Here is an 18,414-nt window from a genome sequence, read left to right on the forward strand (position 1 = left end):
AGAAAACACTACCCCCAACAGCAACTTCACTGTTGAAGGCTGTTGCCTCATGAAGGCTAGTGTGTTTGTTGATGCAGAAGTGTGTTTACTGGTCATTACCTAGCAATGGATGATTTATCTTCTCAAACTATTCTGTCTTGTCACAATATTTTACTTCCATAAATTTTGCAAATGATAATTTTGTGGCATTAATTACCTCCATGGCTGCCTTGTTGTACATATCAATCTGTTCATTAGTGATCATGGCTCTTGCAGGATGCAACTTCTCAGTGTTCACAGGCTCCTGTAGGGTCCACAGCACATGAGACCTCTTGGAAGAGATGGCATCGATTGCCTGCAAAGTTGAAATGTATGTTTACTTGAAGTTACAATACAATGTGACGAAGTAGAGAGTCTTGGATTCTAATCCAATATTACATTCAAATTTAGTCTTAACAAGGGAATGTATTTTAAGTGCTAAAAATTAGAAGATATTTCCTCTTTTATGTGCTTTAAAAGTAAAAATTATACTTTAAAAGGCTGAAAATATTTTTTAAAACATATCCATGAGTAGCTAGTGATTCTACAAACATGTCTACATTTGGATAAAGCACACACTATCATGTAGCTCACTGAAAGTTCTTTTGCTGGCTTTTTCATGTATGGTGCAGCAACTGTAACTACCAAAAAAACAGTTAAACTTCACATGACCTGTGCACAAAATCTGCATGGCTTCATCGAAAGCATGTGCTATTGTTGTGTGATTCACTGCTAATGTTTCCTGGCATGACAGAAGAAGTGAGTTATCCAACGGCACCTGAACATTTTTCAAAACCCCAGTAACATCTGCAGCCTTCCACTTCCATTAGTTGTTTGATACAGATGCCAAATATTTCCTTTCCTGCATAAAACTCAAATTATGTCCAATGTTTCCTCAAAGCACTAAGGTCAATACATTTTTCTGAAAGGTGACTTGTTTAAAGAATGTCAGGAAATTCCAAATTTCAAGATTATTTATTTTAAGAATTCTGTGAGTTAAATGTTTTTCACATGTCGCAGAAGTGGTAGATTTGGAACGTCATGAAGAGCTTGTAACAGAAGACTCACCAATTAGATACTGCCTACCTGGCTGATCTTTTAAGCTGACAATGTCAGCAATATGCTTGCCTCCCCTTGAATGTTGTATTACTATAGAACGCTGTGACAACAGATTTTCAACGTGCCTGACCATAGAGATGTTACCATCAGAACTGAACACATCCATGAATTCACTAATATACAGAAATAAAAAGGAAATGGTACTAGATTTCACTTTTCCCATTCTTGTATACTAATTCACACTACAGGGTCATAGTTAAATTACAGGATGCAGCAAAGGAACCTAACCATTTTTAAAATGCATCAAGTTGGCAACCTCTTAGGATGAGATGGAGGGAATCATATCATTTGCAAGCTTAACTGATCACCTTACAGTTGTCATGGACCAATGGAGCACACAATATCATGCATTTATTGTTGAAACATTTTTTTTAAAAATGGTAATTCTCTTGTTAAAACATGGCGAATATTTCACAAGCATTTAAATACTGCTCACCACAGAAGCCGTAATACCATGTAGTGATGGCAAGAAAACTTCAGAACGAGTGCTTCTGCATTAAAAAAGAAACCATCAGTCAGTGTGCATACAGTGTGATCGCTACAGAACACTGGGGTTGAGGCAATCATTCATAAGGTGTTCAGCCAGGAGACATTCTATTGCTCTAGGAATATCCGATGAGAATTTTACACAAGGATCTAAATTCCATCTGTACAAAATCGTGGTCGTACAAGAGTTAAAGGATCATGACATGGCAAACTGCAGCATGGCAGCTAAGCATTTAATTGGAATTTTGTCCAATGATGTCATTATACTTGAAAGATGACGCACACTTTTACTTATCTTGCTGTGTCAACAAACAGAATTTTTACTACTGGACAGAGGAAAATCCACAGCAGCTCCATAAACGGTCTCTTCACAGTGCACATGTGGCTGTTTGTTGCGGCGCGGTAAACTTGGGAGTTATAGGCCCTTATTTCTCTGAAGATGAAGATGGGCATGCAGTTACAGTCATATCTGCTCATTATGTTGAAATGTTCTGGAATTTCATCACACCAGAACTGAGTTGTCATGGAAATGGGCTCTCAACCCTACGATTCTAGAAAATGGCGCAATTGCCCATACAGCAAGATCATCCATAGAGGTCATTTGGGAAATGTTTCTGGAACATGTTATTTCACTGCACTGCGAACTTACTTGGGCTGAATGTTCGCCTTATCTCTGCCTGTGATTATTTCCTTTGGGGATACCTCAAAGTGAAAGGGTAAACCACTAGACCATGCACTATTGATGGCCTCAAGATTGCAACTCGGAAGCAAATTTCAACGATACCAGAAAACATGGCAGGGCAAGCCCTGGGAAACCTGCAATCAAGGTTGGAAGATGGTGTATACAATGATGGGCAACATCTTAGTAATGTGATGTTCAAAACGAAATAAACAGACATAATGAAATGTGTGTGGAATAAAATGGCATTCAGTGTTCATTTATTTTGTAAAAATGAATGAAAACTAAAATAAAATTTCACTCCTTTATATACTTTTGAAAATTGTCAGGCATGTTTGCCACACCTGTAGAGAACTGGAGCACTGGGAACAAACTCTGTGAAGATCTGTATTGGACAATAGTTAGCATGGAATAGCAGTAGCTATAATTGTCCTCCTCATTTCCTGTTTGGCCAAACAAAACACATACATGTCATTCCCCACCTGTCAAACTTACAGTTCAAAATACACATCAGAGAATGACATTTACTGAATGGGCTCAGAATACTGGAGTACCATTCAACAGTGTCTGGTTTTCTGATGAGGCACACTTCCACTTAGATGGTTTGGTTAATAAACAAAATGTGCAATTCTGGGTGTCAGAGAATCCACGTGTGTTTCATATGAAGGTGCATCATGCACCAAGATTTACAGTGTGGGTCACCAACACAAGTCATGGATTGGTAAGGTCAATTCTCTTTGAAGAGACAGTGAACAGTGAGTGCTATGTAAGCATACTGTGCAATATTTTTGTGCCTCACCTTCTTGCTACAGGTTTGTCATTATAAACTCAGTGGTTAATGCAGGATGGAGCCAGAACGCACACAGCGAATGTTGCTTTGGTCTTTCTGCATGACACCTTCAACTCTCGTGTCATCTCAAACTTATTTCCTGATCACTTCTCACGTGAACAAAACTGGCCTCCAAACATTCCCGATTTAAACACATGCGACTGCTTCCTTTGGGGATTCGTTAAAGAAAAGATTTTTTCTGAAAAAGCTGCGAACGATAATGGAATTGAGAGCACTAAACATTCAGGCCTGCAATGAGATATGTACCATCAAGTAATCAACATCACAGTTCTTGCTGAAGAAGTTGCCAGACGTAATGGTGGTCATAGTGAACACTTGATTCACAGAGGATAGATATCCATGCAATGATCCTTCTTTTTGTATGTTAGTTTCTAGTGCTGTAATTGATAAAAAATTATTAACAGATTGAATACTGGACCATTTCATGTGCCACCCTGTACAATTACAGAAGAACCAACAGCAACTTTTCACCTGTACAAGACGTGTAAGGTTCCACGAATACTCCTGCAGTGCATGTACTGAAGCATTTGAATCTTTGATGGACCATGTTGCACTTCCTGCCACAATCATACTGGGAGGCTCATTCTTAACCTGCAACAGACAATTATGCAGTCACACAGTAATATGACAGAGCAAGGGCACAAGTAGATTCCATAAGGCTGAGCAAACTGGTTCAAGTAATGATGCTTCACTTATATTCTACAGGTGCCCACTTCAAATCTTGGCTGAGACTTCAACTATCCTGACTGGGGCTTTCCATGATTTCCTTCAGTCCATCCAGGCAAATACCAGATTAGCACCTCAAATTATGCTACAAACACATCCTTCCACATCTTTTCAAATACATTACTCACTGTCATCCTTCCAACAGTACGACATCTGACAATAAAGTTCACAAACTTGCCACTGTGTGCTTGCCATGGCAGAAGTTGACAGACACCTCAGTATCGTTACATAACGTTGGCATATCAATGTTTTACAGCTGTGCTGTCTCTTTCTGAGTGGTGTCTATTATTGTCTGAGTGTGTTTTGGTGTGCTGTCACATGACAATAATTCACCTGCTCACATGGCACTGCCTGTGAGGGAGTTTTTAGCTAGTAAACAAGTAACTGTGCTGCAGTACCCTCCCTATTCACCGGATCTATCCCCCAGTGACTTTCTTCTGTTCCAAAGCTAAATGAAATATTGAATGGAAAGCATTTTGATGACACTGATGACATCAGGAGTAATATGACGGCAGCTCTGAAGGCCATTGTACAAAACCAATTCCAAAATTGTTTTAAAGGGTGGACTAGACGCTTGCATCAGTGCATAGCTTCCCAAGGGGAATACTCTGAAGGTAGTCACAGTGATAGTCTGCAATGAGATATGTAGCACTTTTACCACAATAAGTTCGTGAACTTTACTGTCAGACCATGTATGCAGGTTATCCAGAAAGTAAGTTCTGATGGGCTACTGAAAAAAAAAACAAGAATTTATTTCCAAACCATTTATATTGCCACTTGATGTACATACCATACGCTACATTTTGACACAGTTTCCACCGTTGTTGAGTCACCTGTCATAGCAGGTCACCAGTTTTTTGTATCCTTGTATCATAGAATGATGCCGCCTGCGATGCAAACCATGTGTTAACAGCTTCTTTGACCTTGTTGTCATCGTGGAACTGCCAGCCACCAAGGAAAGTTTTCAGATGCAGGAACACATGAAAATCACTTGACCCTAAGTCTGGACTGTAGGGGAATGACTAAACTTTTCCCAACCAAATGTCACGATGAGCTCTTGCACTGTGGCAGGAGCGTGTGGGCAGCAGTGTCATGTTGCATCACTACACCCTGACTAAGCATACCAAGTCACTTGTTCTGGATTGTATGATGCAATTTAAGTTTGTCACAATGGACAACTGTATTGACTGTTGAGCCTTGAGGCAAGAATTCCACAAGCAGGATGCTTTTTCTGTCCCAAAACACTGTCCACATGATCTTGCAAGTTGAAATGGTCTGCTTGAATCTTTTCTTTATTGGCGATGATGTCTACCTCCATTCCATGGACTGCTACTTCAATTCAGGGATTACATTCTACACCCACGTCTTGCTCCCTGTGACTATGTGGCTTAAGAAGTCATTATCTTGCTCACTGTACTGTGTCAGAAAGATCAGCACACTGGCCTACCATTTCATTTTGTGTTTGTCTGTAAGCGTCTTCGGCACCCAGTGTGAACACAATTTCTGAAAATGAAATTTATCAAACACAATTTTGCGAAGAAGTGACCATGAAATTTGTGGAAAATGCAGGGAGAAAGTGATAAAATGGCAACTCCTCTGTTCTCTTGAACTTAACTTCCACTGCACACCCCAAATCTTCATTAACCATAGACAGTCAACCAGATCATCATGCACATTTTCACGTCCTTCATTAAAGTGTCTCACCCATCTCCTTAGCATTGAATCACTCATGGCATATTCTCCATACACATCACAAAGTTGATGATGAATGTCAGCCGGTTTTATGTTTCTTGCATTCAAGAAACAGATTATAGACTGCACTTCACATGCGGCAGGCTTCTCAATTTTCTTGAACATTGTAAACACAGAACAAGGCGTAAACGTGGTTTGATTGTCTGCAAATGGCGCCCATGCCTTCCAAAAGGACTAACAAACTCTGCACGCATGGGCAACATAGTGGGCACCGCGCTGCAGTGGCAATATCTGCAAGTGGAACTTATTTTGTGGATACGCTTTGTAAAGTGAACTCCTAGCCTAGTATCTAAACATCCAGAATTCTCATCTAACCAGCAAAGATTAAAATATATAATACAATTTTTATGAAGTTATTTAAAAATAAATTTTTGAATATGTTCATCTGATAAGCAGTGCTCCTACCAGCTACCACTAGCAGTGCTATCCATTATCCTATCTTAGGCAGGTGCTATTACAGTAGGGTATAGTTGAATATGTAATCACGTTACAATATTAAGTATGTAAAATCTTCCATCCTTCAACTTCCACACTGGCTAAGAAGATTCTCATGCAGCAAAGCAAAGAACATGTTTTGACTTTGTGTAGGATTTCTGTAACAGCTTGCCTCACGCAACAAGCAGATACCAAACCATACATGCCAGATAATGGGCAGTTTACTGTCTAGTCTAAGATACTGAGAGCACCATTAAATATATCATGAATAAATTAATAATTCCTGCAACAAGTTAGTAAATGGCCACGGCAAGTTGACATACTATAGAAGCCAAACAAATTCTGATGAGTTGAAAATAACATTAACAAATGTAAACATTACAAGCAACCAAGTACTGGATAAATTTTGGCATCCTTAAAATGAACAGATGACAAATGCATTGCATTCATCTGTTCATATATTTTGTTCTTCAACTGGAATATGGACTTGTTATACCTACAAGAGAGAATAAGAAGGGAGGAGAGAGTTGACATTAGTGAGATTCTACTCCTGGGTGCTCATGATGCAAATTCCCATTCGCTAAAAGTAAAGTAAAAAGTAAAGCTATCCCTGTACCAGGCCGTGAAGACCCATAGGGTTGTGACACACTGAGGGTCCCACACCATCTAGACAATCGGCTCAAAGATGGCGGTAAGGTTAATTCCCATTCACTACAAACAGTAACTCCCACAAGAAAGAAAGAACCGTAAGATTGACTTAACAGGATGAGAAACCACATATGCAATGACATTCCAAACACTAAAGGCGATTAAATACCAAAACAAATTTTTTTGTTATGTCTTAGATACATATGTCAGCAGGGAAACACGATCTGTGAATGCTCTCTGTGGAGTTCTTTTCCTCCCTCATCACTGACACAAAGTATCACATTCTTAACAATGTGTGCGTTGTTTATGGGGTACCTCTATACCCTATTGGCTGATACCCATGGTATCTCACCATAAAAGTCTATGCATGTGAAAGTAAAATATTCATGCTTTTCTTTTCTGAAGTTTGAAACATATGGTGTTATTTCTTCAGATATTGCAAACTACACCTCAGCATTTAAAATCCTGGCAGTGATTAGATCTATATGCTAAGCTACATCATGATTTTCCTATGATGAACTCTGAGATATGTGATAGTTCAATTTGAGCTCCATGAAAGATAACAGTTGTACTGCAATGCTGTAGATTAGAATTGGAGGCTGGGATAATGTAGTTGGTATAGTGACTGGCTACAAGCTGGACAACCATGGGATCAGAGATCAAGAACTGGTAGGTTCAAAAATTTTCTGTTCCAACTCCTCCAGACCAGCTCTGGGGCCCACCAAGCCTCCTATCCAATGGGTACCAGGGGATCTTTCCTTGGGGGTAAATCGGCAGGGACATCAAGCTGACCATTTACCTCCACCTAGTGTCAAGGTCCAGAAAATGTGGATCTATACATCCACTCCCCCATATGCCTTCATGGTTTAGTGCTTAATTAGTTAATCACAGGGACAAGATAAAAAACAGATTAAAATTAAATTTGTCAGACACATTTCAGTGCAAACCCAACAAGACCAACTTTCACTGAAATGTATGGGGTACTTTCAGAGATTAAAATATAAAACAGAGACACTAAAGCTATGTTACAATTTCTCTTATGCCCTCTGCATAAAGAATGCGCAAAAAACGAACTAAAACCAACTTGAACTTCTTAGGGATATCACTTTTGCACTAGAATATCAAAAAGATAAAAAGAAGTAAACAGAATAAAGAACCAAAGTCCATCCACACTATTAGAATATTAGAAAGGGTGAAACAATCATCAAATGTATAGGCATGCATAATAAATTTATCACAATGACATGTAACAGTTTCTGCATTTTGAAAAGAAAAGGAATGTAGGGGAAACAGGTTGCTGAATGATGATAACAACTTAGGTAAACTGATTTCTAGAATAACTCTCATTACACATCTGCAAAATGTTATAGCATTTGGTCTATAATCAGACACTGTGCAAGTGATCCACTGCACTCATACCATTTTCTAACAATACCTTCCTCTTACCTTCCAGTTCTGGAAATCATCAATCATGTGTTTTGATACATAAGGGCTCCAAATGAACTCAACATGAAGACGAAGTTTAGAATCGCCAAAAGAAAGGTCTGAGTGATGTCTGTCTGGTGGAATGGTTATAGTAGTACCCTCATGAGGGTCCAGATGATTCAGAAATGCCAAGTACAGTTGACGTATACGTGAGTCACCAATAAAAACAAAATGGTTGTGCTTTCCCCAGAATGCAAGATACCTCAGACATCGCCTTGTGTCCCTGAAACATTACATTTCCCTTTTTAGTTTTCTTTTTTCATGTTCATTTGCACGTAATATTAAAAACATTTACGTTCTATGCACAATTCTTACGTCTGACTGTAACGGTGCATCATACACCCATAAGGTTGCCACTCTTGGTTTCCTTTGTACCGGCCATCTGACAGAAGCCATTTGCATGAATCTATTCCTGTGAACCGAATAACAACCTTATTAATGTGGTTATTATTTTTCATTCAAAACAGCGGAGAGATCCGTTAAGACCACAAATAGTTTTTAATAATACAGAAATAGTATATCAGTCAGAATTTATATTTCTTGAAATTCACATGACAGAAACCCTAAAATGGTGCGCTCATGCTCAATTTCTAAAAGCAAAGCTATGCAAAATAATTTATATGGTGAAAATATTAAAAGAAATAATGAGTCCATATATGATAAAAATTATTTATTTTTCGAATTTTGAGTCATGTATGAGAAATGGTATCTTATTGTTGGGTGGGGATGGGGAAAGTAAAAGCATTTTTAAATTGCAAAAGCGGGTTCTTCGAGTGATTAGTGGCATTAGTAGTCACACGTCATGTAGACAAATTTTTAAAAATTACAATGTTTTAACATTGCCTTCTCTGTATATATTGGAGGTGACATGCCTTATCAAAAAATACAAGGCTTTTATGGCAATAAATTCAGACATTCATAATTATAACACACGAAGACAATTAAATTTTCATGTACAGCACTGTAATACAGATCTTTTTAAGAGGAGTGTGATAAATATGGGAACTAGTTTGTATAATAAGGTCCCCAATCAAATAAAACAACGGGAAAATTTTAACTCATTTAAAAAGGAATTAAAATCTTTTTTGCTGAAACATGCCTTTTATTCTGTAGATTAATTTATGTCTTTTGATTCATCAAGTGTGTAAATGTAATATATAGCTGATTAATTTGTTTTATTTGTGTAAAGACAATGAAATTAATGGTAACTAGATCTAGATAATATTCAGACGACAAACCCCCTATATTAGGGTGGTACAGTGTATACTGTAAAGATATGCAAGAGAATTAGATGTAAAACTGACAATTTCCTTATCCAAATGGTTGTAATACCTGTATGTATGGACTGTTGAATGATAACAGAAATGAAATGAAACGTAAAGTCGTGATTCAATTGAGGTTAGGAACACAATGGAGATTGAATTCACAATACGCGCTTACCGTATCTCAAGTGGAGCATTCCATGATATACAGTAAAACCTATTACTAGTGCCAGAGCAAGGAGCTTTGCATTTTTAGCATTTATCTGCTGAATTATTTCGGCAGCGGACTTCCCTTTCCTCGACGCTTCTCCGGACATCTTTGACAATCAAACGTACAACCAACTTGGAAAACATTACATAAAAAATAATCGTTTCAAACTTATGAGTACAGTTCGCAGTTTAATCACATAAGAATGACTCTTAAGGGAATATTCAACTTTCGCGGATGCACACAATAAGTATCATGATAACCATGTTTCAATACGTACATACATCACCTTCCACAATCTCAACATTTCAACACTGCGTCAATGACACTATTATTACGAAATCACAGGATAGGCAACATGAGGCACAGAAATTAATTTCCAAACACAATACCAATATCACCGGTCATCACTCAGCAAAGACTTCAGTCAGCCACCTGTAGAACCTCCCAAAAAACTTTACTTATTTGATTTCATTGAATTCGAAATTTCAGCACCACAATGTCCCACTCATTATTCCCCTGAGGGAAATAGCGATGTGCTGGATTCGGTGGTCCACCAAAACATGAGAGTGTCAATGTTATTGTTTCCGATATTCTGAAGTCAGATCACCTGCTATTAATTTTCCACATACTGGATCATGACAAAATTTTAATCTTTCTTAATCTATTGAGGAATTCACAGATTTGAATTCTCCCCAACAGCAGCTACGAGCTACCCTCTATATACGAGTATACATTGTCTTTTAACAAAACGCTGAAAGAAGTAGAAACAATAAAATTTCTGTTTGCAGCTGGACAATCATCTGATTTGTAAGGGACATATAGATTTTTTGCTTCATAAGTTGAGCACAGATGGTTTTCTAATGCGAAAATTATCTTATATGTATAATAAATATTAATAATCTTAAAGCTGTATATTATGCGTAATATCATTCATTGGTGAAATATGGAATAATATATTAGGGAAATACATCAGTCATAAGGTACTATATGTTATGCAAAAGAAAATAATAAGAATAATGATGGGAGTGGGTCCAACTCATACATGTAAAGAGACTTATTTAAAACGCTTGGCCGCGCCATAGCTTAAGCGGTTAGTCGCTGGCTTCCCACCGCGGCGGCCCGGGTTCGATCCCGGGGTCTGATCAAGTGGGATTTGTGGTGGACAAAGTGGCGCTGGGACAAGTTTTCTCCGAGTACTGCGGCTTCCCCTGCCAATCATCATTCCACCAATGGTGGCGATACGTTCCTCCGAAACGTCGGTTAACACAATTTCTACACGGCGCCACATCCCAGAAGACGGCTTTCTTCATAGTCACCGCCGTGAAAACCTCAAATATTTTTTTAATGCTAGTGGGGTGGGACTAAGTCCCATGTACTGCAGCCACTTCTGGCCTATTGTACCAGCCCCAGATGATAGGTGAGGGTGACTGTGGAGAAATTGGTGGAATGAAGATTGACAGGGGAAATCGAAGTACTCGGAGAAAACCTGCCCCAGCGCCACTTTGCCGACCACGAATCCCACTTTACCAGATCCGGGATCGAACCCGGGCCGCTGCGGTGGGAAGCCAGCGACTAACCGCTTGAGCTATGGCGCGGCGAAACATGAAATTTTACATTGTTTCAAGTAGTTCGACGATTTCACAGACACACGTTGGTACTCCTGTATCTCCCACCGTAAAAAAAAAAAACATTCTGTAAACTTTCTGGTCCATGTGGGTACGGATTAGAAAGGTACAGATATTACCACAGAAGCCACAAAAGACATCAAGGACGGTGGTTGCTGGTTTGTGGTCTAATAGCAATCGGGGAAATCTGTGCTAGTCGCAGCCGGTCGCAACCATCCAGAGGTTCAAGTTTAGATGAAGGTTTGTGGCCTATTGGCCGCTATTGAATATTCAATGAACGGTGGACATGTTGCGTGTGCTAGCTTGAAATTATGACTTTTCTTACGGGTAATATTACAAAGTTCGATTATTAAATTGTCATAGAAGAAGAACTTTCCTACAAACTATTGTTTGTAGTAGTATAGGCTAGCGTAAAGGTAACTATAAACAAACAAGGAAGTAATAAATGTACATAACCTGAGAGTGACAATTATTTGTGTTCGTATGTCAGTAAATTTGTATTCTTGGTGACTAATAGGTTAGCGGCGTATTTTTAAATAAACATGGCAGTTTTTAATATTTACATTCCCTTTTTAGGTAATCATTTAAGCCTTTACCCTTGCTTGGTATGATAAAATCATGCCATATGTCGTGGTGAGAGGCAACCTTGGAATGGCAAACACAAAAGTATATGGTTTGTCGTTGCACGAAGCAGAGCAGATTAGTGCGAGACTTCGGCCTGGCCCCAAAAACACTAACAAGGATGAACTGACATTCTACAATTCTGCAATCTATGTTATGAATCAGTTGGAGTACTTTTTTGGCTATCGAGTGATAACTTGTGCAAGCCAAGGGGATTCAGGACAGCCAATATGGACTATGACAAGGCCTTATTAACAGTTTGCGGCGTGAAATTACAGAATTTGACACTTAAGACCATTATATAGTGTACTTGCTTATAAATCCTATGCTTTGAGTTTGTAATGTATTGCTCCAGATGAAACTGAATTTGGTGACCCAGGACAGTGATATATTGAATTCTCTCCTAACCTAATGTGCAAATGTTGAACTGGTCTGAATAAATTCTGTATTTCAGCATCCTGTTGCAAATCTTTAATTAAACGTTTGTGTATCCACAGTTCATCAATAATGCAACAACTGTTTATTCACTATTTAACACTTAACACAACATGTTTCGGCCATAGATGGCCATCTTCAGGTGTCTTAATGCATGAAGACAACACCACATGCTGCCAGAGGGAACAACACACAAGCAAGGGGTATATTACAGATTGCAGATGTAGCAAAACAACAGGATAACAAATAGAAAAACAGGCTGCTGAAGAAACCTTCTCAACTAACCACATAGCTCTAAACAAGTGGACGACGCCCCTTATGAGGTGGAATAGGATTTTACAAAAAATTCAATGTGTTGCTGTGGCAGATCGAGTGAATTAAAAAATTCTGATAATTAACCACGTCATCTGCTTCCACAACAGTATTGACGGACTTGTATGTGACTGCCTTGCAGTGAATGTTAGACTGAATGATATTGTTAAGTTCGTAGACGTCTTTGTTCTTGGCCGCAAGAATAGCTCGTTCACTGAGCCAATTATGATTCTTATAATTGGTTTGAATATTGGGAAATAATTTTTCAACCAATTCTTTTGATGTCACTAAATTGCAGACGTTATGAGGCAATGAAATTCGTCCTGAGGTCAGATCAACCGGCACCTTTCCATTTCCAATTTCCAGCAATTGATGTGAGAATATCTCAGCTGATCGACCGTTTTGCAGCTGGACATGCATATTTGTAGTTAATTTTAACGTCTTTATGTGTCGCCACAAAGTAGAGTATTTCAGGCAAGCATTTATTTCATCTGCTGGTGTCGATCGAGGAATTACAGGTAATGTTTGCCTGAAATCTCCTGCAAGCAATATTAATGCATTCCCAAATGGTCTGATGTTTCCACGCAAATCTTGCAATGATCGATGAAGAGCCTCGAGCGATTTTTTGTGCACCATTGTGCATTCATCCCAAACAATAAGTTTGCATTTCTGCAATACCCGTCCCATGCCTAATCCTTTGGAAATGCTGCACATGGGAGTTTCAATGAATTGCATGTTCAATGGCAATTTCAAAGCGGAATGAGCAGTTCTTCCACCCGGTAGCAATGTCGCAGCTATTTTGGACGATGCAAGAGCTAAGGCTATGTCATTTTGGGATCGAATTGCTTCCAGAATCAATCTAATTAGGAATGTTTTACCAGTTCCTCCTGGCCCTCGGCTGCTGCTATGCAAATGAGCCTTTGTCATAACCGCGGAAATGCTGCTTTGTTGATTCCACAATTCCTACGCAACGACCCATTGTTATTGCGTTGTCTCTGTGGGAATGCTCCTTGTATTCGTCGTGACCATGGAGATTCGATACAGTATCGCTGTTCTTACTTCCTATGCAACGGTCTGTTCTAGCGTTTCCATAGGGGTGACTCTTCTGAATTCCAAATTCCAATTTGGTTTTTCAAAAGAAGCATGTTTTTACCTGTCACAGGTGTGACATATATATAATGGGTATATAAAAATGCGCGCATTCGAATGCAACGTTGTGTCAAAATTTCGAAGCAATCGGTGAAGAACTTTCGAAGATTTTCGAGGGGGTAACAAACGAACAGTTACATTTTTATTTATATAGATTTTTATGTTATTTTTAAGTGGACTGCAACGCACGGTTTTAGCACACATCAGAGCAGTGTAACAGTTTGGATGCATTAAGACACCTGAAGATGGCCATCTATGGCTGAAACATGTTGTGTTAAGTGTTTAGTAAACAATTGTTGCATTATTGATGGGCTGTGGATACATAGATGTTTAGTCTGAATAAAGCTTTAGTTTGATCTATTAATCTTGGGAGAAAGTTGTGTTAAATTGTGGTGGACACATAAGTCCCTCCTCATCATCTGTTCATGCCAATTTGACAAAAATAATTATCTGTTCTAATCAGATACTTCAGCACAGCTGTGTTACCAACTCAGTTATATGGACGTGTAAAGAATAAGGATCTGAAGAATGATTCAGTCTGTCAACATGGACTGAAGATTTTAGTTACAGTGAATCAAATTATTTCAGTAGTATTGTGTGCTGACAGAATTGTAGCATGGATGAAGTGATTGATCACAGAATTTTAGAGGAAAAATATAGAGGAGAAAATATAATGAGCATGTTGCATGCGTGAGAAATATGTACAGAATATTAGGCAGAAAAGTGGAAAGGAGTGGTCCAGTTGGGAGACCTAGGTGTGAATGGAAGGGCATTAAAATGGATATTTTAAAGAACTGTGTTGTTAGGATGTGGAATTTTAGGTTCCATAATTCCAGGAAATTGACTGACTAGATCAATGCCATCAGATTCTCATGAACTCTGGTCCACGAGGTTAATTAAATCCGTGAAAGGGCAAAGAACAGATCAGACTGCATTATACGTGGTCTGACAATAAAGTTTGTGAACTCATTGCTGAATATCACTGTGGTCGCCTTCAAAGTACTCCCATTGGGAAACTGTGCGCTGATGCCAGCATCTAGTCCACCCTTCAAAACAATTTTGGAATTAGTTTTGTGGAAGGGCTTTCAGAGCTGCTGTTGTATTACTCCTGATGTCATCAGTGTCATCAAAATGCCTTCCTTTCAATATTTCCTTCATCTTCAGGAACAGAAAAAAAGTCATTGGGGGCTACATCTGGTGAATAGTGTGTGTGTTCCAGCACAGAGACTGCCATAGATAAACAACAGAGCTGTGAAACACTGATATGCCAACGTCATCAAACGAAACTGACGTTTGCCCACTGCTACTATGGCAAGCATACTTTATTGTCAGACATCATACGAGTATATTGCAGTGGGTCCATCAAGTGTAACGGCTCAAGATATTATAGTCTTGGAGAGTCTGCTTTAAGCAGAATCAAATTTTTCTTATAATGAAGGACTGCTTAAAATTTAAGATTAGTTGATATAAAATTGAATAGTTTTATTAGGTATGGTTGTGTGGACAAGAATTTGTAATTCTTACTGAAACTTTATGTTCGGTCCAGTGAATGTGAAAGGAAAAACACACTAGTGTTTCACGATATTTTTAAGAACTTATTTAAGAACTTAATGTGTTTTAATTGAGGTTGTGATCAGATTTGTCCAAAAATTTATACACACAGGCTACCTTGAGCCCTCAAAACTACCTATTGGACAGCAAGTCACTGCATAGAATGCAGATGAACTGAGAGTTGTTCAGCTCAGTGCTTGAATTAGTGATTTACAAAATATGTCCTCTTGAACCATAGAACTTCCCAAGAGATTTCCTAAGGTTGTACAGATTAACTTTTCTAATTATGCTTATATGATGTGTTAGCACCTATTTAAAATCTTCCTGTCTGTATACATGAAATCTCAGGACCACTGGCTAGAATATATAATTTTATGTCTTGAAGTTTTACTGAAACTTGATAACAGAGTCCAGTTTTGGTTAAAATTGTACAGAGATAATAAACACTTTACATGGAGACCTACATGTGTTTCTCCATATTTAGAGCATAACTTGTTAAATATATATCAGAGCGCAGAATGTTTCAAACAAAAGTTGTATAGAATTGAAGCACACCTTTTATGGTTAATAAACCATTTCCATAACTGTTATAATTAACAAGAATAATGCATGTATTTCCTAACTTGTATATGCAACAATCAGCACTGGTCTTCTGAACATATCCAAAGATTACCAAAACCTCTCACTCTTGAAGATGGTTAAAGTATCCTCCCACTTGCAAAACAAAAGAAAGTTTTGATTGATAACTTCAGAAGGTGACTGCCAAATGCCAGCATATATCTGCTGTATGACTTACATTAGAGATATTTTTAGATGAGTTGAAATTAAATATATGTATCAGTTTTTTGATATTCTCATATATTATATCATGTAATACTTTACAGTTGTTTTACTTGTACAATACCATAATTAAATTTGTATCTTAAAACAATTACTGAATGGTATGCATGGACATTTTAATACGCAATCTCCGTTCAAAATTGTAGTGTGTCATGGACTCACAACAGGAAAGTGAACACCCTGCATCAGCATGATACTGATAGTGCCCTCCCCAGAATGTAACTAAAGTTGCTTTGATGAACTAATCATTAGCTGCCAGCATATGATATGCCTGTGCATTACATTACATATTACAGATGCCAGCCATTTTTTATTTTAAAATACAGAACACAATGATGAAGGAGGTTAATTCTCTGGAAACAGTTTTCTGTTCAGCCTTCCCTGCTTTATACCACCATATGCCATACAGTTTCTCTGTCACTGTTTTTTTAGCCACAGTGCTCTTGGGAACACAAAAATATAGGTGAAATGCAGTATCATCGGAACTAAAACTATGATGTACTATTCCTGGTAACCAAGTTTATACACTTTTTTTTAACTCTCTTGCTGCTTATTATTTTCTCACCATTTTCCTAAATAATGCAGTTGTAAAGCACAACAAAAAGTCTGTTTTCATAGCCCAGTGAATAAAGTTGAATGTTGCACTTTGCAGTAATGAATGCTTGTATGACTTGAATATTGTGCCAATAGGGTTAATTTTAATTAAGCAGATGGCAAGACATCTTCACTATGTAGTGTAGCTACTTATGAATCATTATTTTTAGAACAGCTTGGTTGAAAACAGAAGGATAGCAATGGATAAAACACTAACAGCAGGAGGAAAATATTGCATAATGGAACCTCTGTTTGTACCATACCACTGACTAACTGCTTCCAAGAACCTATTAAGTGTGCACACATTCAGATGTTTCTGCACACAATCAGGGGCTGGCACTAAAGATTATTACCAAATTTGTACTGTGTCATTTTTCTCTGGTGCATCTTCAGAGTTAAATCAATTATTTAGTTATAAATACACAAATCCACTTAACAAGCACATCTGGGGAGAACACACATATCTGAAATGTGACCATATATAAAGTTAAAGAAACTGTTGGAAGACATTCAAACAATAATAATACCTCCTCCAACCAGTTATTTACAGTCAACCGTAATCCAGTACAGTATAACCAATGAATAAAGAAAAAAACAAATATGATAAAAAATATAATATAGAATCGTCACTAATAAAAGTGATACACAATTGTCTAAACTTGCCATATACATCTAAGTGGAATGTTATGATAGCTACCAACCTTCACAACCATGAAATACACAAGTAATACTGGTCTTGGCACAGCAAAGCCTTTTCTGACCTGGTTCCATCTACCCTGCTAATTCACAACAGACACTGTTTGTACATTAAAGAGACTTCCCAGCAAGCATATGCAAGTGTATCAGATTCTCAGCAGTTCTTACAAGTAACCAGAATTAAGGAGTCACCAATTTCTGCTCCAAACTGTGTCTTCTTTGTGTATCATGGAACATCATCATCAAACTTGACATGGCCACCAGCTGTTTTAAAAAATAACACAAAAAGTGAGAATTAACCACATTTAAGTGTTCTAAATTTCATTTCAATTTTGGCATTTCTTTTTTATGCACAACCTATATAAACTCAGTAAAAGTAAAGAGTAAAGGTATCCCTGTAACAGGCTGCGGAGGCCCACAGGGTTGTGATAAGTTGAGGCTCTCACATTTTCTAGACAATCAGCTCACAGATGGCGGTGAGGTTGTCAGCCTTATGCACTGGCCGCCCATTACCCTCAAGAATATTCCTGGTACTCATTTCTGTTAGAGGCTGAGTTGACTCCAGGGCCATGGTGCAGCTGGAAGGATTAGGTGAATTGAAAAATCGAATGACCTCATTGGGATTTGATCGCACAACCTTCTGGTTTGTAGCATAGTGCCTCAACCAACTATGCTACTGTGTACCTCTATGTAAACTCAGTACCTAAATGTTTTTACATGTCCAGTGACTGAACTTGTTATTTATTGCAATACATCTACATCAAAATATTAAATTGTAATGTGACCATGCTAAATATTGTACTTTATGACTGCTATGCTGTCTGGCTTATAATGAAAGGCAGACAACTGATGTAACAACCCTGTCATGGACTGACCTTGGCTCAACCTGACCATACATTTAGATACAATGTATTGCAAAG

General features: G+C 38.1%; 1 protein-coding gene and 1 long non-coding RNA gene across 2 annotated transcripts in view; one reads left to right on the forward strand and one right to left on the reverse strand.

Annotated features, from left to right (window-relative positions):
• The window catches only part of LOC111874782 (N-acetylneuraminate 9-O-acetyltransferase), a 48,222-nt gene extending 38,192 nt beyond the window's left edge, over positions 1 to 10,030 (reverse strand). Inside the window, exons 1-6 of the mRNA XM_023870566.2 lie at positions 9,949 to 10,030; positions 9,639 to 9,777; positions 8,514 to 8,610; positions 8,160 to 8,421; positions 3,624 to 3,743; positions 197 to 334 (exon numbers count right to left, since the gene is read on the reverse strand). Of these exons, the coding sequence (XP_023726334.2) occupies positions 197 to 334; positions 3,624 to 3,743; positions 8,160 to 8,421; positions 8,514 to 8,610; positions 9,639 to 9,777; positions 9,949 to 9,975 (783 nt within the window). The 5' untranslated portion in view covers positions 9,976 to 10,030. The remainder of the gene's footprint in view (positions 1 to 196; positions 335 to 3,623; positions 3,744 to 8,159; positions 8,422 to 8,513; positions 8,611 to 9,638; positions 9,778 to 9,948) is intronic.
• A 1,324-nt stretch (positions 10,031 to 11,354) lies between these two features.
• On the forward strand, positions 11,355 to 12,373 carry LOC111874772. The gene is made up of 2 exons (XR_002844611.2): positions 11,355 to 11,712; positions 11,873 to 12,373. It is a non-coding gene; the product is annotated as an uncharacterized LOC111874772 (long non-coding RNA).
• Positions 12,374 to 18,414: the final 6,041 nt, after the last annotated feature.

Source organism: Cryptotermes secundus, unplaced genomic scaffold, assembly GCF_002891405.2.
Source record: "Cryptotermes secundus unplaced genomic scaffold, Csec_1.0 scaffold955, whole genome shotgun sequence".
Taxonomy (NCBI): Eukaryota; Metazoa; Arthropoda; class Insecta; order Blattodea; family Kalotermitidae; genus Cryptotermes; species Cryptotermes secundus.